Source organism: Bicyclus anynana, chromosome 1, assembly GCF_947172395.1.
Source record: "Bicyclus anynana chromosome 1, ilBicAnyn1.1, whole genome shotgun sequence".
NCBI lineage: Eukaryota > Metazoa > Arthropoda > Insecta > Lepidoptera > Nymphalidae > Bicyclus > Bicyclus anynana.
This window is the reverse complement of record NC_069083.1, coordinates 10,858,386-10,883,626: the sequence shown is the minus strand read 5'-3', so window position 1 is coordinate 10,883,626 and position 25,241 is coordinate 10,858,386. Positions and strand designations below refer to the sequence as shown.

Sequence of the window (25,241 nt, the reverse complement as noted above, 5' to 3'; positions counted from 1 at the left end):
AAGGTCAACTCATGGATTCTTGGCAAATTCAACATATCGCTTTGCCTTAATATGGTTTGAGTGCGAAGACTTCGTGGAACTTTAAATCCTTTTGTGCACACAATAGTACCTATGTTATATTCCAATTCGAAGATGATCCAACCAGGCTCTTAAACTCTTTTAATTAAAATATTGCAAATTAAACTTTTGCAAATTAATCATATTGTATGTTTGTAGGTACTTTATTCTATTACCATCAGTTTCATTTTATAAGAACTCTTATAAAACTTTTAGAAATCGTGTAGTTTCCGTGGACATCGTGCAATGAGATTCTAATAAGTGTACATGGAATATTTACAACAAGATAATATATAATGTATTATTTAATTCATTATAATTCTAATAACAAAGACTTGAAGACTAGCAGCAGTATCTACAATACATAGACCTACTGTACCTAGACGAGCAACATCGATAGATTCATGAATGGTTTTCAATTGGTGAAAGAAGGAAATGACGTTATCCAGTTCAATGGCCCGAGTCAAGACGTGAGTCGTCTACGGTATTATTGGTATCGAAAGTGGCAATTAAGGGAAACAAGACGAAGAGAGCGTGCAATTGTTCATATGTGCAGCAATTAGGGCATCGTTTTAGCAAACTCATCGACGTTTATAACATTAATACAATATTGGTGTTCTTTTAGAAAGCTTTTTTGAATGAGTAGGTTTGATCCAATCAAAAATTTGATAAGATAGGTAAGAATCAAACAGTGATTATAAGTCCTATACAATTTTTAAGTACGACGAGAAGTAGTAGTAGACCGGAATATTGAAACGATATACTTTTCATCAAAAAAATCGAAACACTCCGCTAGTACTACTCAGGCGGAATGTTTAGATTTTTTTGATAAGAAGTATATTTGTAGATAAATGTCATAAATATCATAGTAGAAGTAATATATCTTCTTAGAAATAGACTATTAATCGTAACTATGCTAGCCCTAAGCCTGAAAAGGCGACAGCAAATACCAAGTGCAGACACGATAATCTATTGAGACTCGGCAGTTCCTTTCGCACGTCTGAAGACTAGGATAATATGACATTCTAAGCGCAATAAAATCCGAAGTCTAGACTATGCAAGCAGTGCACAGAGCACGTGTTTGTCGCGTGTCACGGTGTGGTCACGGTCACGCCAATCGACCGGAGAACACGGCGCATGCGTCGACCAGCCCCTAGGGCATATTTCACAACCCTTCGGCATTCCCGTATTAGGAGATGTGTATTTCCAATTTCCACGTGTTCTAACTCCAATCTCATTAACTTTTTTCAAGTTTTGTTCGGATCCTATTATATTATAGATTTTTCTATCGACAATATATATTAATTTATATACAGTATTCCATTCACACACTTATAAGGTATAATCAATTTCTAATAAGTAGATAGGTAATTCTTTATGAAATTGTTGAGATTGATTGTAATTCTAAAAACCCTTAAAAACGACAACAAGACCAATTACTGCGAATTTTATTCCTCTTAGTAAGTGAACCACTTTAAAAAATCTTAATTACTTTACCCTTGTGTACATACTACTCCCTCGAAATGTGTAGGACTCTCATCTTTCAATGATCTCTTCATGTTTTCTCAATTATGTTTGACGGATATACTGAATCGAGTTTTAACAAAAAGTTGTCTTTATTCATAAAGAAAGTACCATAGACGCTTATTTTAAATTTTATTGTTTCTATGTTTATGAAATTTTTCAATCGCCCAGTATACTAAATTTCATAGAAAACCTATCTTAATAACCAACAACGCCATCTGTTTTAAGCTAACGGAGTCGTTTCATCAACATTCATAGTCGACGAGCGTCGTATTCAGGCAAGCTGATTCATATATGTATTTTCCTGCATGATATTTGAACGACTTCCGTTAGATGGCGTTAGTAAAATTTGTTTCAGGTTTGAGCTAGAAAAGGTTGAATCACGATAATATTGTCCTTTGTCCTGAAACAATTTACCTTCACCAATTTATTTATTAGTACCAATTTATTAATTTCATCTATTACTTTAGACAACTAAATACTTATAGCGCTTAAAACCGCAGTGGTTCCTTCCGATATAATGTATGTACTATAGTGATGAGTTTGTCACGAATTCTCTGGATCATAGATTTTTCCGGGATAAAAGTAGCCTCTATATTGATTAATAGCCTCCTTTACCCTTTGGTGATAGTTTCGTTAATATCGATTCGGCCGTCCCAGAGGTTAGTCCGGACAGACAAAAAATTTAAAGTTTGTTTGTGTCTGCACCTTGTTAATAAAATTATTTAACTCGTAACTTTACTTAACGCCATTAAATCATGACATAACTTGACGTTTCATAAGTACTAGTAAAATAAGCCTAATTAAAATAAATGAATTTTGAAGTTTGAAACATGTAACTAATAAAAAGTTAACCCTTAAAAGTATCATAGATAAGTACCTAAATATATAAAAGCGAAAGGTCACTCATCACTGTATCTCAAAAACCGCTTGACGTACAAAGACAAAATTTGGTAGGGAGTTTATAGTTAGCAGACGTCCGCTAGGAATGGTCTTTTGAGGTCTAAGGGCGAACGAAGTCGCGGGCGTCACTCTAACTTTAACGTTAGTCTAATCTTTGATTAAACGTTAACAATTTTTTTCTAACGCATATTTTACGACGAGAATCTTTCTTTCTTTCTATCTTTCTAACACAGAAAGATAGATATCTGACTTCCAGATCAGGAAGGTACTTTCTCGTATCAGTTATTATGTATATCATAATTATAAAACGTAGGCTCAGCCAAGTGCTATATTTGCATCCGATCTGCAGTACTGATTGTGAAATTGGAGCCTGTAATACACGTATCATATTAACTTGGCTATCGATTTACATCAAATGAAAGCAAACACTGATTGTGATGTAGTCTTAGAGGTATTTTGTTCTCAATTTGTATGATCATAATGAGGTATACTTACAGAGTTACTTTTCATTGAAAGTAAAACTATATTTTCAATCTAGACATGAGTTTTCTCAATTTTTTTTGCATAGCGCTCCCCTAAGTTAAGAGTATCAAATAAACTTATTATAAGCACTATTTGTATATTTTAGAGTTATAGCTACATACTACATAACTTGATTGAGTGAAAAAGTTTTATAAGCAATTTTTGCACCACAAAAGAAAAAACTGCAATAGTTGCAACAGCAAAAAATAGATTATACTGTAACAAAATATAGAAAGGTGCATTACATCTAATAAAAGATACACGTTTTCCTATAAATAATTAAAAATCTTGTCGACGATTAGGTACCTACCTAACCTAGATAATCACACAGCGCGACATGTCTTACTGACACATTGATTATAACTATGGGAAATATTGTAGCTAAGAAGTCTTTTGTTTTACTGAGATACGAACATTAGTGCAAGAGTTTAGTGCGGATTTCTAATTTTCTAAATTAATAAAACTATAAGCTGCCTTACTTCTGCTAGGTCTCTTCACACTCCTCAAATCATAAAACAGAATATGTAATTAAAGATTTTGCTAGATTTTCCCTAGGATTTTATAACTTTCAATAGCGACTTTTCTTAATAATTCCGTGAAAAACAAAACATCCGATTGATAAGAATATTTTCAGACTTTTATCAAAACTATTATGTATGTAGAATGTATTAAGCAATTTTTGTGCTTTGTTATATTAGTGTAAAATTACAATAAGTAGCACCAAATTTAAAGAACTATTAACCATTAAATGTGAGCATGTGGTCAAAAATGCCGCTTGTATTACAACTTTTTTACGAGTTAATTGTTCAACTATCAAGTGAACAATTTTTCAACGCAATTAACGTTATGAAGGTAAAAGGTTACACTCCAAAGCTACACATAATAGCACTCGTTAGCACAAGGAGAATATTTAAACTCATTGCAACCCTATCGCTAAGCTGCCTGCGCTCTAGTGCGGGGTTGGCCGTGGGAATAGTGGGACACGGTGATACACTCCGGGTGATTCGTGACACAGTTTCAAGATGCCTCCCCTTCAAACAGCTCGCCCACTAAATGTAGAAATTAGAACGAACTAAGTTTGAGGGACGACTTGAAATTTAATGCTTTTTTAATGTAGAGCAGAGAGTGTATTTCTTTTTACAATCTTTTATTTAAGTTTTTGATACTAAAATATCAAGTAGTCAAATCTTGGAAGCTAAATTAGCAGATTGATTGAACTGATCACTTGCCTAGATTCGGTGCACAGCACTGATTAGGTGACAATGCAATAACATGGAACCATGGAGCTGGTCTAACGATGGGGTCGAAAGGAGAAACTTCAAACTCTACAACCTAAGCCATTGAATTTCTTGCGCAACTAATACAAATGTACTAGTATCATGGTGATACATTTTTCAAACTTGTTTTTTAAAATTAATTTATTTTAGTTAGATTTTAATAAATAATTATAACTTACTAAAATATAAATAAACGCGTGGAATAAGTTTCGGCTTATTTTGCACGATCGAAAAGAAAATATAGTATTACAATTCTTGACCTATTTTTTTAAATAATGATGCGCGAACTGAATTTCGATTTGCTATATTAAAAAGAGGAAGTTTTCAGTTTAATTACTCAATCAGATGTCGTAGGAGGTACCAAACTTTTGCTCGCTTGTTTCATTATTTTTAATTGACGGTTTAGGGAACTCTTCAAAAGTCTAATCAGATAGTAATTCTTTACATAATATAAATCAATAGGTATGTAGTACCTACACAATATTTTCTCATATACAGACTATATTTAGGAACGTATAGTGAAGCAACTAAGCATGCCTATTTCCTGTAACAATGGCGTGTTAGTTGCCAATAGGTAGTTAAGTTTAAAACGTTTTAAAGTAACGTTGTAAAATCGTAAATAAAAGCAACGAGGGTTTTAAATTTTTATAAGTACATAAATACTTGTATAACCTAAACATGTTATGGTACCTATAATAAGGAAAATAACAAATTATCTTGATCTTATTAATCGAAATCTGATAAATTATTGATATATTATTAAACATGGTTACCTAATGGTTATGTTAAAACTTAAAAGTATTATCAACAAATAGAGTTAACAATACCAAATTTAAAGCTAATATGATCAAGTATATAATAGTATCAAGCATTCATAAATGAAGTACTTAATGTATTTTTATTATTAGTTGAGGGAACAAATACAATACATAGCACACCTGATATTAAATGGAATACCATTGTCATTGTCATTACAAAGCAACACTTTCATGTAAGCACATCCTATAATGAACCTGCCAACGTGAGGCATAGGTGTTAAGCCTACCGGCAACCCTTTGCTTACACACTTTACTCTTTAGGTACACAGCAATGCTGATTAGCAGTAGAAAATGGCAAGGCAGTAATTCTCCAGCGACAAGCTCTATCATGAAGAATATCTGATATAATAATAAATAGCATATACAAAATTATTAGTTAATAAGTTTGACTTTATTCCTTTAATGCCATCAATTAACATCGTGATGTCACAAAATGTACGGCAGCGTTTTTAACGTTTGAAAAAAATTATTAAATACATAATTTTTAAATCAAGTTTTCTATGAAATCCTTAACTTTTAATAATTTTTGTATTATATAATAATAACCAGTGCACAGTAAAACCAACTGTTCGGACCCTTAATCCATGTACTAAACGAAATTAATATTGTTTATATCAAAAATATAAGTCAACTATATTATTGTGTTGATAGGGACAAACCATTAATTTAACAATGCGTCGAATGCGGCTTAAAATTCGTGGAATTAGGTAATATTTCAGCAAACGGATACAAGCGCGAATCTGCCAAAACCAACACACGGCCAGGCAACACCGGACGTACTCATATAGCAAACATATTAAAATAGGTTACTTGAAATAGTTACAAGTAAGAACTATACACCTTTGAAGGTTTGTTGAACTGTAAACAAGTTGAAAGATGTTATAAAGATGTGGACCGGCACGTGCTAGTAATGGTGTGTTAAACAAAACAAAACTATGGCGTATTTTAAAGTAAAGAATACTTTGTAGGGTTAAGTGTAAGCTAACATGGTAAGAAACAAATTCAATTAAAAACCATATAAGTCAAGGTTTGAAGAACTTTTCATTAATAACAAGAGTCATATTTTAGTTATTTTGTTGCTATTTTTTGCTATCGCCTGAGTTCCCTAGTGGTGCAACCTGAGACGTAGTCATCACTTAAACGGTGCCACAAACATGGTGTTTTTATATAAATCAAAAGCACAAGATATTAGAATTAGTACTAGTTCTTGGGCCTTGGAAAATATCCAATTATATCAGGTTGGACGATGGATATTTATTTTATATTGTATGGTTGATCGTTGGTTTCCTTATAATATACGTAAACAAGTTAACAGTCTCAGAGGCGATTTTTGCAGAATCGTTTTGAAGAAGATATATAAAATCAAGTGGTACTCGTAAACCATGTAAGACAATTTTCAAGGGACATATTATTGTATTTAGAAATTAAAACAAATCTGAATTTGAAAGTTTGAATATCTAAATTCTATGCCCAGCGCAGCTCTGCAGTGTTGCAGCCTTGCTTATAATACCAAGTAAGCTTTAGAATATTAATGTAATATTATGTACATTACATTATAGGGTAATTTTGCTTAAATCTTATATCAAACTACTAAATGTATTAAACATAGTTTCAGTAGTTAAGTCATCAACAACTTTTGATTACTCTTTAAACGACTCGTTTAATATAATTCTTATTTATCGATTTAGGTAACTACTATTTTAGTATTTAATTTGTCCGTTCAATTTCATTCGTTTCTTTTATATTTATTATATTTCAATGAATTAATACATGACCAATTTGTCACCTAATAACAACTCTTCCCAAGGAATGTCAGTATCGTGCGACATCACACGCAATATGCCCTAAACAGGTACACAATTAATACATTTGCGTGGTGTAATGATTTGGAAAATCATTTGGAATCTATTTTCGATGTACGCGCAGCAAAGTCACGTTTTATAGACCAAGTACTAGCCTAAAGGTGCTGATTGATTTGAGCATTCACTTGTAATGAGCATTCGTGCGAATGTTACTTCACAGAAAAATACGAGAAAATTTTAGCGAGCATTCTGTCGAGCGTTCTCTGGCGAACATTCAAGCGAGAAGATTTGCTTGGAATGGAAAAGCATCTTAGGCGTACGCGCTGTATTTCAAATGTAAATTCAGTTACATATACACAAATCCCGCGGGAACCAAAGATTTTTCCGGGATAAAAAGTACTTCTACTCAATAATCTTCCATTGAAAGTCCCGGACAAACAAACAAAAAAAAACTTGGTTGTGTTTGTTTTGGTAACGAACAAATAACTATAAGCTCTTAAGAAAACGCAGTTATTTTGAAATGACAAACAGACATTTTAATTTTTACGTATATGTAACTACTAGCGTGACTTCGTCCGCCCTTTGACCTCCTTAATCCGGCTCTATTTCGTTACCTTTCGCATCTATATATTACTCGTTAGATTGATAGTAGAGAAGCGGGAAGTGTTTACATCGTCAGAGGCAGACAAACTGAACTTTAAACAAGGAATTTCTCTAGACGCATATTTAAAATAACAACACGCCAACAGTATCTACGAGTAGGTACAGCTACACTTCCAACTATGTGTTACACATAATTTATATTACGTGTATTTTAGATAATATAGTTTAAAAATGTGTAGTAAGCTGCCTACGTAATTTGTTGCTATAACCTAAGAAACAAAATATTTGAAAACAAGAGAAGCCTTTTAATGCGTAATTTGAAAGAAGAATTTAAGAAAAACCATTCTTTTTAAAAGATGGGCAACCACAATGCCTAAGTAAGCACTATTGTAGTGTCTCATGTTTCAACCACTTGGATAATTGAAAATCAAAACTAAAGTAGTTGGAGCATCAAACACCAATTGTACCTATGTGATGATAATTATAATTTTTAATAAAGCTTGCTAAATTGACACGCTATTGAGTCGTAAGTATTAGACAACAAGGAGACGAGGATTTGACCCAACGCTATTTCAAACTTTTACACTAATTTTAACATTGTTAGGTGTATAATGTCTGTAAAGGCTGACTACTGGTACTTAAAGAAGAAATTAAGAAAAAAAAATATTCATTTTAAAAATTGTGCAACCACACTGCACCACAATGCCTAAGAAGGCACTATTATAGTGTCTGATGTTTCAACCACTTGGATAATTGAAAATCAAAACTAAAGTAGTTGAAGCATCAAACACCAATTCGATTTGATAATAATTATAATTCCATTTGATGAAACGAACGAGTAAAGCTCGTTTAATTGACACGCTATTGAGTCGTAAGTGTTAGACAACAAGGAGACGAGGATTTGATCCAACGCTATTTCAAACTTTTACACTAATTTCAACACTGTTAGGTGAATAATGTCTTTAAAGGCTTACTACTGGTGCGAGGCTGAGCTTGGAGAGGCTTGGGCCCTTTACCCTACCTATACCTATTTTGACGGCCTCCGTGGCGCAGTGGTATGCGCGGTGGATTTACAAGACGGAGGTCCTGGGTTCGATCCCCGGCTGGGCAGATTGAGGTTTTCTTAATTTGTCCAGGTCTGGCTGGTGGGAGGCTTCGGCCGTGGCTAGTTACCACCCTACCGGCAAAGACGTACCGCCAAACGATTTAGCGTTCCGGTACGATGCCGTGTAGAAACCGAAAGGGGTGTGGATTTTCATCCTCCTCCTAACAAGTTAGCCCGCTTCCATCTTAGACTGCATCATCACTTACCATCAGGTGAGATTGTAGTCAAGGGCTAACTTGTAAAGAATAATAATAATAATAAAAAACTATTTCCCTATGTTAGACACGAATCATAGAAACCTAAGTAATCGAAAGCAAACCATCCAAATAAATTCTACGACAAAGGCGGCTGCTTGTAAGTAATATAATAAACGACTCGATTAGAATTCAGTTTTTCTTTTGGTACCTACGGATCCCTAATGAAGGATAATTATGTCACTTCATCTGCGAGTGTACATCATTCAATTGATGCTGTCTTACCGTGACCTGCAAATTGACCATGGACCGTAATTTTTAACTCGCTTGTGCCGATCATCACATACGAACAACTCAACTGGATAGAAACGATTTCGTACTCTGATTGAAGGGGAACCTTCTTTGGTCACCACACTGGATAAATGATTAGAAATTACGCAATTCTACAGCGCAATCCTACCTTGCTTTGCAAAGTAATGACATTGGTTTTACAAATGCCCATGATCGGCAGTAATGCAGTTACTTATTTATCATCATGTACGTTTGTCTACACTAGGTAAAATACATATTCTATTGTACTATATTAAATCATAATTATCAACCTATATTCTGCCCACTGCTGAGCTCTAGTCTCCTCTCAGAATGAGAGGGGTTATGCCAATAGTCCACCACGCTGACCCAATGCGGATTGGCAGATTTCACACACACACGAGAATTAAGAAAATTCTCTGGTATGCAGGTTTCCTCACGATGTTTTTCCTTCAACGTTTGAGACACGTGATATTTAAATTTTTTAAATACACAACTGAAAAGTTGGAGGTGCATGCTCTGGACTGGATTCGAACTCACACCCTCCGGAATCGGAGGCAGAGGTCATATCCACTGAGCTATCACGGCTACACCAGCAGTCTAGCAGTCTTAGACTACGTAAATAGGTACTCGAGCATCCAATATGTGCACACGTTACCAACTGTTGTCACGTCAAAAAGGACATCCAACAATTTATATTAATGGATTGAGCGCCGATTACTCACAACACAGTAATTGTACAAAAGGGGAGACTACAGGAAAGGCAATTAAATTATTTCAGCTTCAGCCTACCCGACTCTACAAGCCGAAAGACTTGTGTTTGGTGCAACTGTAACTTTATACTACTGTAACTGTAACGCACAGATAGCGGTCATACTGCTGACTATGCGTTGTTATAGAGTTACAAACATATTACAGAACGCGGTATTCACAACATAGAACTCAAAACGCCTAAACTATATTTTGTCTGTGTGGGCTACATTAGTGCAAAAGATATAATACATAATGTTTGTTTCACCATCAAATCATAATTTAACCCTAAAATGACTAACAGCGAACCGCGAATCGATCGATCGATCATAACAGCCTTCCGTCTTCCAGACGTCGATGTCAGTCACGGTTATGATTACGTCAAACGATCCTTACTCAATTCTCTATGCTTTCCCCTCTATTCAACAATGGTGGTTGGAACACACTTCATCACTCTTCGATCTTCAAGTCCTAGTATTCGCATTTTAACAGACTTCTTCGCATATATACCTTGGACGCTGATGCAACACACAACCACACAAATGAAGTAAATACACAATTCGAATAGCTAATTTACTTCATTTAAAATGTACAATGCTACTTACGTATGTTACGTACTTTGAAGGTTTAAGGGGAGAATGACCAAACATAGAAGGAACCGATAACTTTACGTGTCCCTACTCCGTATGAGCTACATACATCAAAACGAAAAGTAGCCCATGTTGTTATTCCTAGTAACGTAACTCTCGTAACTCAAAATGTAGCACACATAGTATAGTTATATGTGTGCTACATTTTATACACACCTAATTAACCAAACTTTCCGTGATTACAGAAAAACACACAATCATACAAAATACATATTACATTTGAGTATTATGTACCCCATCATCATCATCACTATGAGCCGACGGACGTCCAGTGCTGGACATAGGCCTCTTGCATGGACTTCCAAACAAAACGGTCTCGAGCCGCCGGCATCCAGCGGCTCCCTGCAACCCGCTTGATGTCTTCGGTCCACCTAGCAAGTAGTCGACCAACACTGCGCTTTCCGGTGCGGGGTCGCCATTTCAGCACCTTGGGACCCCAACGTCCAGTCGGCTCTTCGCGACTCGCTGAGCTATGTCAGTGACTTTGGTTCGTCTGCGGATCTCCTCATTTCTGACTCGATCACGCAGAGAAACCCCAAGCATAGCTCGCTCAATCTCCCGCTGAGTGACTTTGAGCCTTCTAATAAGGCTCATAGTTAGCGACCAAGTCTCGGATTCGTAGGTCTGGCAACACACACTGTTCGAAGACTTATGTACCTACCTACACCTAATGCAGAGTGCTGCCAACTGAGTCTAACTGAATACATACATTTATATAGTCAGAGTACCTACGTTAGTAACATAATGATTGTTTACCCACTTGTAAATACCATTTAATAATAATAAATGTATGAACATACGAGGAAAATAATGGTCACACTATATTAATTACAAGTTCAATCATAACAATAATAATAAGGAAACCGCACATTACGAGTTTTAGCAAGGGCAATTTGTTTTAGCTAATGGGTATTTTTATTTATTACAAAGTCATTAACATGTGTTTATACTTAAAAAAATACAACCGACTTAAAATTATAAAAATGTTTTTACTAAACTAAAAAGCGAAAAATAACATCGTATGTGCTACCTTCTCAGTTTGCTCAGTGCGATAACTTTGAAGGCGGTACCAAGGTAGTGCTGTGTTAATTAAGCCGCTGAAAAAACTGTCTGAAAATCCTAAATCTTTATGATTTTAACGGCTTAAATACATCACTAACTACCCACTAAACCACAACGTTTCTTTCTTATAACAATCAACCGAACCAATTTTAAAAATACTACTTTAATCTTTACTTGCATACATCATTCCCCGTTATTTGTATGTCCTGACCCCTAATGGCAGTCACAACACATCTAGATGTAATGTTCTCATCAATACAAATTAACCAAGCAACCGTTGACGAGTTCCCTTAACTGTCCCTCGTCTTCATCACCAGATCCCTAATGACAGTCACAACACATCTAGATGTAATGTTTTCATCAATACAAATTCATCAAGCCCAAACACAAAGTAGCTACTGTAAACCGTTGAGGAGTTCCCTTAATTGTCTCTCGTCTCCGTCACCAGACCCCTAATGACAGTCACAACCCATCTAGACGTAAAATGCTCATCGACACAAACTAATTAAGTCCAAACAACTGGTAATTACAAGGTAACTGCTGTAAATCGATGAGGAGTCGTCGTCTGTGCTTCAGCTCCATCATCAGATCAACACCAGACCTTCTTTTAATGCTTTAAAATACTTAATGAAAACATTAAAAAACGCACTAGTTGTCCTTATAATATTCGAAAGTTCCCCTTGATTTCTCCAGGATCCCACCATCAGATCCTGACATGATTTACTATGGGACCAACTGGAAAGCATACCCTCTCAAACGAAAAAAGAACTTTTCAAATCAGTGCAGGCGTCTTAGAGTCGGTGAACATACAAAAAAAATAAAAAAGATTCCGACGAATTGATAACCTCCTCCTTTTTTGAACTCGGTTAAAAAGATAATTACGAGGAGAGCTTTGACAATGAAGACGACGGTGTACAAAAAAACATACATAGACATAGTACCTACAAACTTCAGGAGATTTTCGCTATCGCTGGGTTTCTTAAAAAATCTTTTCTTAAACCGACATGAAAAGCTTGTACATGGAGACTGAAAACTTGTAATGAAATTTTAGGCGGGGTTTTAATAATAAGAAATGTTTGTTTATCATAAAAGTGAGCTTTATTAACTGTAGGTACCAACACATTATATACTTTTCAACAAAAAAAAATCGAAACAGCCCGCAAGTACTGTTCAGGCGAACTGTTTCGTTTTTTTATGAGAAATATATAAATAGCCGACGCACCCCGGTTTCACCCGCGTAGGCCCGTGAAAATATATGTAATAAATAAATGGGGATAAAATGTAGTCTATGACACTCACAAATAACGTGACTTTCTAGTTGTAAGTTTTCATACGAAGGTATATATGACTTAGTGGATATTAATGATGCACACAATTTGCCTGGTATAATCGTAACATCAATTTTCTCTACAAGGAGACAGGATTAATACAGTGTTAACTCTATAATGTGTTGATTAAAGGCTTTATACGATGTTATTGAGAATTGGAAAGGTTGTATGGAGTAAAAAGTAAACTAATATTTTCGTCCTCGAAAAACTTCTTCGGTTTTTGTCAATAACTTTTTGGTTTCCTAATTTTCTTTGTTAAGCCACCCCTGCATAATAGAGCAAACAAAATTAATATATTTAACCCTTTAAACGATTTTAGATCATAGACTATTATATTATATTGTATGTTGTTTAACGATATCATCCTATAGGCAGAAAGGAATTTAATCTTATCCAGATTATATCCATAACGTCTCCTTACTTGTTAAGCTTCGTGATTTATCACTTAGTTATAATCGTCTTAAGGCATACGTGTTGTTTAGCCAAAAGGCACGTGCTATCCGCACGCAGTAGTATGTTTCTTAGACAAACCGCAATACATTACTAACAAGCGTTACGAATATGCCGAGGGGCTTTTAAGGATATTAAAACCTTCGTATCATCTGTACTGCAGTCGTATAGTCGAAACTATTCCATTAAATTGCTATGCATTTTGTATAATTGTGTTTAAATAATATTACAGTAACTTATAGGAAAGTTTATTTTTTATGTTTAATTATATTAGGTATACTACTTTGTAATGGTACAGCAAAAATCAAATTATTTGTGAAATTAAAAATGTATGCACTATGCACAATCTACATCAAAAATAAACTTCAGTCCAGTATGAAACTGGACGGTAAACACACATAATGAGGTAATACTAATAACCATTAGTAATCGGTACCAACACGTTAAATACACAGTACGACCCACTTACGGTTAGGTTTAGATAAGATATATTACACTTAACATAACAGCTTACAAAAAAATGTTACGATAGGTAAACGATTAGTGAAAACTACATGAGCTCACCTGTTCAGCATCACCGTTGGCGGGCTTGTACCGGGACAAAACTGGCCTAACCCGTGACCTATTCAAAGGCGACTCTGTTACAGAATTCATCTTGAATCACTCAACACTCGTATTGTTTGTGTCACTCGCGCGAAATACGTTAAATACTCAACTGCGGAATGCAAAACAATTTTTCACGTAGGCCATCCGCCAACTGCATGCGAAGGAAGCACACTGTCACGATTACAGCAGTGCACTACTAACAAACGTGATACCACATTTTTCCGTCGACAAATCACATCCGGAGGAGAGTCGAATGAAGCCAAGTGAATCAACGGCAAACGCTCGACTTAAAGCAACCTCTGATAAAAATTTAATGGTGTTTTAACACAAACAACGAATCTATCTGACTCATTAACTGTACATAAGACGCTTAGTTCGTAACTACAGTATATAGCAATGCGCGGTCCAATTGTGTGCCTTAAATAGGTATTCGATGCGAATAAAACATTCTGCACGTTTTAACGTCTACAGCCCCTTTTATGAGAAGCGAAAATAGTAATGTTTCATTGGATCGGAATGAGTTTAGGAGCGAAAATACAACTTTACTCCGAGACACGCGACGGTTTAGAGCATGAATTGTTGAAAATTTATGAAAACGGTGTTTTAAAATAAGGACAATTTAAAGCAACGACCACTCCGCGATAACCATTTCGCGTACTGAAACAATAGTAGGGCCGTTGTGGATTACAAGCGCAATTCGTCACCAGTATTGGTTTTGTATGTACATACATGCATCATCGGAACCTATACTGACCATTGGAACATTTGTGTCACGGTGATGGGCCTGACGCCCGACGCACGCGCCGAGGGCCAAATAGCGGTCGCGAATTCCTACTCGTAATTCAAACGAGGCGTGAGGTACGTGATCTATGAACAAACGGTCCTGGTGACCTAATTATTCGATTTTCGATCACTCCATTGCATACATAAATTATATCCATGTTTGTATATACGCCTATACAAACTAGATTTCTCCAGCCTCAATATTTTTACGATACTTACAAAAACTTTTTTAAAAACCAAACCGTAAGTGTTTTGTAACTAATATAACCCTTTATTTTCCAAAAAATTAAAAGGCCTGTTCTAGAAGTACATAAGAAAAGTGTAATATGCGGAAAAAGACGTTTCGGTTACAGATTAAACGCACTTACCTGTACGTGAAGTTCCATCATAATTATGCGAAGGGTTCGTTTGAATAGATGTAGGTACTTACTCTTAATTATAATTTTTGTAATTACATAAAACACTTACCGCTATATTTGACGTTTGCGGATAATCAGCACATGAAACAGGAAAATAATTAAAATATTAGAATAAACGTCAAATAAATATAGCATAATATAGGGATTGCTGGTTAAAAAATTAATTGCGTATGGGGATTGCCGAATTAAAAAATTAAAAAAAACCTATACCTAAGCACGGAAGACATAGACAACAAGTGGCCACATCTTCCAGACTATCTGTACTAATATACCGCACATCGATTGACATTTATTGAACACAACATTCGTTGACGTAGCAAAATAGCAGAGTGGCAGAGTTATGAACTGGAAAGCATTCCGCACAAAAAGTCCACTCACGATTCTGTGAGTCAATAGACGGTGCACTGTGCTACTATTGTTTTTAATACAGATTGTTTTTATTGTTGGTAATGTGGTAAACATTCAGACAAATAAAACAACAGTGATACATTCTCATTACAATCAATCGATAACTATCTCGTTCACAATCTTTTAACATAGTCAGATGAATATAGTTAAAATTTATATAATCAATCAGTCTTTGGTCTAGAATTAATGCCTGTTCAAAAACTAAATATATTTAGTACTTTAGCTAAAATTTTCAAACGTTTCGAGCACTCGGAAAATTGCAAATACTCCGCGGCGAAAGTTATAATACTTATTTACATCAATGTAACATGAAAATTAATATCGAGACTTTTACAATATTACTCGTATCTACGAGTACCTAGATTAAAACGGAGATTCATGACTTATATTATTGTGTCTTCAATTTGTACACTAGATGTATTTCTGAATGGAGAAAAATTAATTACTTCCACCTTTTATTGAAAAAGTTGGGCTGTACAAAGTTCAAATTCGACTTAATCGAGAGACCTTATCTCGGTCAAATACCTACCTACCCGTATCTGTGAATACTGAAGTACGCTATACATCATTACGAACATAAAAAGCAGCACACAATTACAATGAGAGCAAAAAATTACTACGTGCGTAAATATCGCAATACTTTATTAACACTTTAAAAAACATAACACTTAAGAAAAGATTAATTTCTTACATGGTGCCATTGAAGTATCTAAAGATTCCATGATTATTGAAACGAAACAATAGTTTTTTTTTTAATAAAACATGTGAATATAACTTCAAAACAATCTCACTGAGCTCAGTCCGTCCAACGTTTGAGTACCAATCAGTGAACAAATAGTCCGTCGGCCCAATTACCGGCAAATATTGACTGTTATATGACAATCTTCGGTGCGGCTAGGTTTAGAATATCATCGCATGACTAGACGTTGACATGTGCGAGATAAATAAATGCGCGTTGGCGCGCAAGGAGCTGGCGGCATGCGCGTTGCCCACCAGACACCAGTTCGCGGGAACTAAACGCCGAGAAGCGGCGGCCGTGCAATTCGCATACTGTTGCACTTCAAGCTATTTCAATACGCGTAGAGAATTCGCAACATGGCAGATTCCACAGCGTCAGGGGTGCGAGCGCGGTGCGCTTGCTGCAATCTGCCTGAGGTCAACTCTTGAGGGCACAGACATATTAATTGTTAACTTTTATTTTATTGTTAGAGATAGTAGTAGTTGGTAGTTTTCTTTTTTATATTATATGTATACTTGTGCTTTACTAAAATCAATGGAAAGCTGTGATGAGATCGCAAGGGGCGCGCTTGCCAAGAAGACCCATCTTTACCGTTGCCTTGAAGGTGTACAAGTTACATATTATGTATGTATATGTTAACGTTTAACTGGTGGTATAGTCAATCAAATCTTGGAAGCTAAATTAGTATTTAAAAAATTAGTATATTTGGGTATTTTCGGTGACAATGCAATTATATTGTACCATGTAGCTGATCGTACGTTGGAGTTAAAAGGGTCCCCTTTGACTCCAACGTACGATCCCAAATATATGCGCTACATGTCCGAGCAATATAAAAGCTTATTAAATAATTTAATTACATTATCTTTATATTCTTATAACTGTACCTAGTATTATGCGATTAAGAACTGTATAAATACCACTCTCTTTTTTACTTTAGAACATAACGATTACTATAATGTTATAAAAGCTATATTATGAACTTTCAAGTGTATATTAATAATAATAATTGATAACACAAACGCAAATCGATGCACGTATTCATTTAATGCGGACTTCGATCCCGTAGTCCCGCACCAACTACTTTATAGCGACCAACCCGGCTGCGCGCGGTTTGTCCTAGTGTCTAAGCGATTTAGACAAAAATAATTATATTACCGTAGCCAGAGAAGACTGCTTCGTTGGTCCAGTGGTTCGCCTTTCAGTTGCCTTGAGTTTCAGATCAAAAGGTTCTGGGTTCGAATCCTGGGTCTGGCTTTATGAGTTTTCAGTTTAAAAAAATTCTGCCCGGAGTTGAGAAGTTGGTGGTGTTACACGATAAAAAGACGCCAGACATTTTTTTAAATATGCTTAAAATTGAACTTGGTACAACTGTATTATAAGTACAGATATAGATCGAAAGATAGATTTAGATTTTGGGTATGCAAAGTTAACTTAATAAAGACTGGGCAGTGATAACAACACGAACAGTGAAGGCTCATAAAGGGACTCCTTAACCCTACATCCGGGTCACAAGTCCCATGCTCTGTTCTGATTTTTTCTGTAGGTATGCCACACGATAGACCCGACACCCTACGGTAAATCCTTGGAATGCTAACATATTCGTCACAACATCTCATAGTGTTATTATTCTTCTGACGTACAGCCTAATTACGTAACAGTTATTTTTTTTAAATCTAACGCAGACCAGGTTCAAGTACTTTGTAGGTGTCGATTACAACGACAGGACATTCGTTGCGGTGTGTCGTGTCGGCGAGGTTCCGCTAGAGAGCACCGCGCCTTCAGTTGCAGAGAATACGCTCTACGCTCTATGAGCGCTAAACAATTAAACATACGAACATAAAAGGAAGGATAGTCCAGCTGACAATCTTGTTCACGCAACTATAATATGTACAAATTACGTGTTGATTTCGGGAAAGTAAATTCCTACACCAATAACGATGTAATTTTTGACTATTGCATCACGGGATGGATCAAATGAGCCCAATGTGATGCGTCGCGATCGCAATACGCAGGTTTATGACTTTTTGATTTAATATGTATTGACTCCTGACACCGCATCGTCACAGGCATGATTGGACCAATGCAGAAAATCTGCTAGAATTGAGCATGAAGGCTAGTTTATTCTAGACTTTGTGCTTAATTCTAGCAGATGTTGAAATAGAACAATTTTAAAGCGTGTCTCCCTACAAAGCGCTTTACTGAAGATGGTGTTTTTATGTGCTATCTTGCAGGTATCAGTAAAAGAACAGATGCCACATGCATGTACTGCAACAATAATGTTTGTGATGCTCACCATCTTCCATTGTGTGGAAAATTACATGTGAGAAGTTTCTGCATTAGTGAGGGATATACAATTACATGTAGATAATATAGTCCTAGAATACATTATAAAGGAAAAGGAAGGAGGAAAAGACAAGAAAAACAATAACTTATGGAATAATTAAAAGTGTTACTGTTGTATAGGGTGAAAGATGGCAGGAGGGGTATTGGGCGGTGAGAATCTGGCACTACACTTTAGGGTGTCCATGACGAATTCCCCTCCTGGAGAAAAAAAGGGTGTCTTCTGTGAGACTTATAATTTTGTTTAGTAGTACCAATAGGGCTGAGCGAGATCAGTCCTCATACCTGCTTGACAGTGGTGGGTAACAATGTTCAGGTATCTTAATAAATCAAAAGAGTTGTCCCCTTCCCTAAAGGGTAATGAGGAACACAGTTAGAGTAATTCGAACCTGTAGTGGTGCTGTTTACTCGAGCAAAAGTATTAAGAGTAAGCAATCCACAAAAAATATATAAGGTCAGTTATGATACTCAGCATGTATTCAGACCAGCAAGGAGTACAACAAGCAATCTTTTCACTTATATGTCTAACATTGTTTAAACAGTGGACAGGGAGAGAGAGATTGATATTTTGATTTTAAAAATAATTTTGATTTACCTTGTAAATAACTACATGCTTTTAAAAAAGTTAGCCTAGGTGGGTTCACACAACATCTACTGAATTGATTTGTAAGTTATTTGCATGATAGGCAGTAATATGTAGATTATGAGGTTCATAGCTTTGAACCATATTCCAACAGATTTGGTGTGTGTCAAGGGAGCAACCTAGGAGCTATACAGTTAATTTTGGTGACCTGTGACAAATGATCATAGAGCCTAAGTGCTTGTTTTTGGGGATGATCTCAAATTACTTTCTAGCCGCTTATGATGAGAATGACTGTGTAAGTAAGTAGTTAAATGGAGTAAGGACAAAAAATTATTGCTTTGAATAATGCAATTACACAATTTATTATGGTTTTGTACAGATGGGGTAAATTTAGAGAGTTTCAATACAGATTATAATGATGATGTCTGTTATCATAACTTACTTATCCTTATCATTTATATATGGATTTAAGTATTGATTCTTCGCACAATATTGAAAAAGAAAGTAGACATATTAAAGATGTATTTATTATGGGATTTAACCAAACGATGTCATAAGACAGATTGTCAAATCACAGGATTAGACAGGGGAAAAATATAAATGTATAAGTAACCTTTGTCTACTATATTAATTTCCTAATGCATAATAAATGTGTAAGTTGAAGTATTTTATTGCACTTTCCGTTTTTCAAGCTGTTTATCTATTAATTTGCCACCTGAAATAAATCACTCTCAACTATAAAATCACATTTTGGTTAATTATAAAATTCTCTAGATAATAAATATGAAAATAAATAATTAAAACTACTTAATTTATACAAAAATATAATAAGAAATCACAAGGACTTTTTGGCTTTTAATACTTCTCACAAATTCTGTTTAGTAAACATTTGTGATATCATTATGGCTATTCAGTTTGTGATAAGGAATTGACCATTGCAATCTACAACAGATATAAAAATTACATAATAAAGTACTATTCATGCTTAACACGTTTGCAAAAAACGACTGTGACTGTTAATTTATTGGGATAATAACATTGCAAGGCATCTAAATAATGTAGATATATTAATTAATCAAAGCAAATATTTAGAGGGTTTAGGGTACAAAAGTCAACAGACACTACGGGACATCGTTCTCACGTATTTTGTTTATAGAGAAAAGAGTATTTAACTATTACTTGAATGTTTAATTTACCTCGTTGGGTTCCTTACAAATCGTAACGTAAAATATCTTTTGCAACTCAAATTATGTTACAATTATTGGCGCGAAGCTATTAAACCTACATAAGTAAAATGTGAAATTACTGAAATATCAATTTTTCTAATTACCTGATCTCTGCATAATGAACACAATATTGAAAAATAGTTTAGATTAAAAACATGTCTAAATCGGCAATTTCAACGGCACTCCACTACACAAAACTGTCAAAAGCAACACCCACCCTTGGACCAAAAATTGATTTTTGTAACTAATATTGCCAGATATAAATAAAGTTAATTAGCCAAGTTGCTACAACCCCTTTCCGAGAATGAGCATTGATTGAAATCAAGATGAAAAATACTGTTAGAAAAAATTAGAAGGAGCCTGCAGCCATTTACTCAGTTATTTAAAAAACGAACCTTTTTCACTAATCTTCTGGTATAATACACGCTTTATTTAAAAGTATGTTTTTAAGCTCAATAAGACTAGAACTCAGAGCGGTAAGACCACTTTATAGAAAAAAAATATTGTTGTTATTTGACTTCATTTGTTGTCTGTGTTTGACATATGTATTTACTTTTACTATTTGTCATTTGTCGTCTGTACGTTTTTTCGGTAATTGATTGTTTGTGTCGTTTGTTTTGACTTTTGTGGTCTGTATTCTTATTTTAGTATTTCTCTTTTTTGCCAAATAAAAAAATAGAGGACCGTGATTTCTAATTCAAAAGAAAAGTAATATGAATATTCATAAAATTGTTCCTATTCGTCAATATTTATTATTTAGTATTTATCTTCGAAAAATATATAAAGACATTATTTTGCCGGCAAGTATCAATTTAATGTTAATAATTATGGTTTTCATTATATCAACATTATATTTAGCGAACCGTAAAATAATGTTGACATCCGATCTTGATGAAGCAAAGTATAATGTATGTTGCTTCAAACTTTACTTATATCTTTATGTACACGCATGAAAACCACTATTAATCAGTGGTGAAAACCTTTTAAGAAAATTCTTCCAGGATATTCAACTAAGTACACACTATATAATTCTATAGATTTATATACTTTTAAATGAGGAGATCCGCAGAAGAACCAAAGTCACTGACATAGCTCGGCGAGTCGCGAATTTGAAATGGCAATGGGCAGGCCACACGAAGAGCCAATGGTCGCTGGGATCCCAAGGTGCTGGAATGGCGACCTGAAATGGAATGGAATGGACCGAGAATATCAAGCTGGTTGCAGGGAGCAGCTAGATGCAAGCGATTTGAGACCATTGTGTTTGGAAATCCTTGCAAGAGACTTATGTCCAGCAATGAACATTCATTGGTTGTTAATGATGATGAATGATGAATTGGTGTACTAATCTAGAATGAACTATAGGCAAGACTAAGATATTTGGTTTGTCGCAATCCACTGCACATTATTTAAACATTTGTTTTAAAGTTTTGTAAGACTTAACACTAGCATTTTTTCATCACAGAATGTACACAAATACTGGCACTATGTAATCATCATGTTATTGTTATTGTGATTAGGTTATGCTAGGGCAGTATTCTAGATCCATTCCATTGCATGTATTTCTAAGTTGTTAATTTCAGACAAGAAATTTGCATAGGCCAATAAAGGCGTTTCAATTATGGGGAGCTGGATCCATATCCTTATGGCCTACAATAAAGAAGAATAATACGAACACAGATAAGCCTAAAGATCCAATATCCAGCATTTTGGACACTGCAGATGGAACTTTTGAAATGGGGAGATATGAAGAATGTTACAATATTCTTACCAATGTGCAGGTGATACACATTAAGATATTGTTTTAAAATAATTCAAAATATAAATAGATCCAAAATATTCTTTAAGTTTACACATTTTTCAGTATTACTTGTTTATAGAATGAAAAGGATATTGAAGTAAAATGGCGAATCTGTCGTGTTCTGTATAATATGGCAAAAGATTCCAAGTATGATGAACAATATAAAAAGGACATAATATCTCAAGCATATGATATAATTGCCCCAGAAGTGGATCAGAACTGGGACAACTTTGCAGTACATAAATGGTATGCTTTAACTTTAGATGCCAAAAGTTCATACATTGGAATAAAGGAAAAAATAACACAACTTGAAAATGTAAAAAAGCATATGGATGTAAGTATTCTGTTGTTTGTAAAAGTATTTATATGAATAATAAAATTATAACTTATATTTAAGGTCTTTAATTTTTTTACAGTTGGCAGTTACTTTAAATCCAAGCGATGCCAGTTTATTACATATGCTCGGTGAGTGGTGCTACCAAGTTACAGAAATACCATGGCATCAACGAAAAACAATTGAGATTTTATTTCAAGATTTTCATTTTATTTTACCACATTCCACATATGAAGATGCCCTTGAATATTTTTTAAGAGCAGAAATGGCACAACCTAGATTTTACAGCATTAATTTACTTAGAATCGGTTGTTGTTATTTAAAGCTTAACAAAGATGACCAAGCCAGGTATTACCTCAAACTTGCAGCTAGTTATCCTGCAAAGTCAAATAATGATCATAAAGCAAATAAAGAGGCAGCAGACTTACTAAAGAAAATAAAATAAATTGTATGATCTTTTACTCTGTGCAAAATTTCATTTCATGTAATACCTTTAAAGTAAACAAAAATTTCTCTATCATCCAGTAAAATCTTCCAGTGGCATCAAAATTGGTTCTGTTGTTCCTTACACAGATAAACAGACTGACAAAAATTTTAAAAAGCTTGTTTTTGCATAACTTAAATAAGTTGGTAAAACACTGTTATTCTAAAATCATAGAACACTTCCATTTTATTTTTATCAATACAATTTAAGTGTCTTCCTGTTGTTTCAAGAAATTGTTTTTTAGTGCTTAATTATTTAGGATACAAAAACAGGCTAAGCCTTTTGTCCAGACTGGAATGGAAGAACCGATTCTAATGGGATGGGAAGGTGAGCAGATTATGAAGCAACTTTAAGGCTCCTTTTTATCCCGGAAATACATGTATCCTGCGGGATTAGTGAAAAACAACCTCACACGTACGAAGTCATGGGCGTCGGCTAGTGTAGTACAAGGATGAAGGAACATATTTATTTTACTCCGGAGTATTCACAGAACACTATACTCCTAACAGTATTATTACGTTGGTTCAAAGTTCAGACTTAAATCATCAGATGGTAGTACTTGTCATAATTATTCGTAGACCGTAGATTTACGAGTCGGTACAAATACCTAAGTGTTACCAACTCTCCAAAATATTTATCCCTAAAGTTGATGTCAAAAACCCCTAAAATCGCCTTAATTATTGAGTTGTCTCCCTAAAAAATATAAATTCATAATAATTTAGAAATAATATAAATATACTTAAACAATACACATGACTATCTAGCCCCAAAGTAAGCATACAGAGTAGCTTGTGTTATGGGTACTAAGATAGTTGATATTATAATATTCATATACATTTATATACTACATATAAATACTTATATAATGTATAAATAGACACAGACACTGGAAAACACCCATGCTCATCACACAAATATTTTCCAGTTGTGGGAATCGAACCCACGACCGTGGATGCAGAAAGCAGGGTCACCACCCACTGCGCCACGCGGCCGTCAATATGCTGTCATATGTTTCAAAAGTCTATATTTAATACAGACAAAATACTACGTCTTTATCTGAAGATTCAGATTTTTTGAAATCATACATGTTGACAATGAACAAAGGAGATCATTCACGCTCCATACATTTTTGGGCTCTTTTTGAAAGTGCCGGCCAACAAAAAAAAATGGCACGACTCGTTAGAATTAGCTATTTGGAGCAATAGTTAATATGACATAAAAGTTGTCAGGTGGCTCTGAACCAAGTTATACAAGTTCGACGATTCGTTATTTCCATACATTTTATTAATTTTCAAAAGTGCCCGCTAAGAAAAAAAACTGATACGTATCGTTAGAACTGCCCATTTGGAACAATAGTTAGTATGGCATAAATGTTGTAAGATTGCTCTTAATCAAGTTATACAGGTTCAATGACACGTCACTTCTATACATATTTTTTGAGTTTTGTAAGTGACCACCTACAATATAAATAATACGTATCGTTGTAACTAGCATTTGCAGCAATAGTTATTATGGCATAAACATTTTAGTATAGCTCTGTGTCCAGTTATGCAGTTTCGATGATTCGTCAAATCCATATTTTTTATTGATTTTCAAAGTGCCGTTTTACAAAAATATGCACTTATCACTGCACTTATCGTTAGAACTGACCATTTGGAGTAATATTTAGTATGTCACGAATGCTGTAGGTTTGGTCTGAACCAAGTTATAAAGGCTCGATATCTCGTCACTTATATGCATTTTATTGAGTTTTGTAAGTGCCCACCGACAATATTAATGATACGTATCGTTTTAACTGGTTATTTGTGGCAATAGTTAGTATAACACGAATGTTGTAGGATTACTCTAAACCAAGTTATATATATAATACGGGTTTAATGTGCCTGCCAATAAAATTCTTACAGGTATCATTTTAACTGATCATTTAGACATACTTTGTCAGTTACTATGGCAGACACGTTGTATAAATGCTCTGATCTAAGTTATACAGGTGTGACTATTTGTAATATCCATACATTTTCTTGATTTTTAAGTGCCAACCATTAAAATGGTACGCATCATTAGAACTGGCTGTTATAGGAACGGGGAGTAATAGTTAGTATAGTACAACAACCGTTGTAGGCCTGCTCTGAGCCATGTTATACAAGTTCAATGATTCTTAATTTCT

At 34.7% G+C, this 25,241-nt stretch overlaps 1 protein-coding gene across 2 annotated transcripts; it reads left to right on the top strand.

The window, feature by feature from the left end:
- Positions 1–21,093: 21,093 nt before the first annotated feature.
- LOC112051920 (regulator of microtubule dynamics protein 1) lies at positions 21,094–23,051 on the top strand. 2 transcript variants are annotated; one of them, XM_024090773.2, is made up of 4 exons: positions 21,094–21,258; positions 22,039–22,236; positions 22,336–22,590; positions 22,673–23,051. In XM_024090773.2, the coding sequence occupies exons 1-4, from the start codon at positions 21,172–21,174 to the stop codon at positions 23,033–23,035; spliced, it is 903 nt and encodes a 300-aa protein (XP_023946541.2). In that variant the 5' UTR covers positions 21,094–21,171; the 3' UTR covers positions 23,036–23,051. The 2 variants fall into 2 exon arrangements, with proteins under 2 accessions (XP_023946541.2, XP_023946540.2); XM_024090772.2 differs by lacking the exon at positions 21,094–21,258 and adding an exon at positions 21,316–21,366.
- Positions 23,052–25,241: the final 2,190 nt, after the last annotated feature.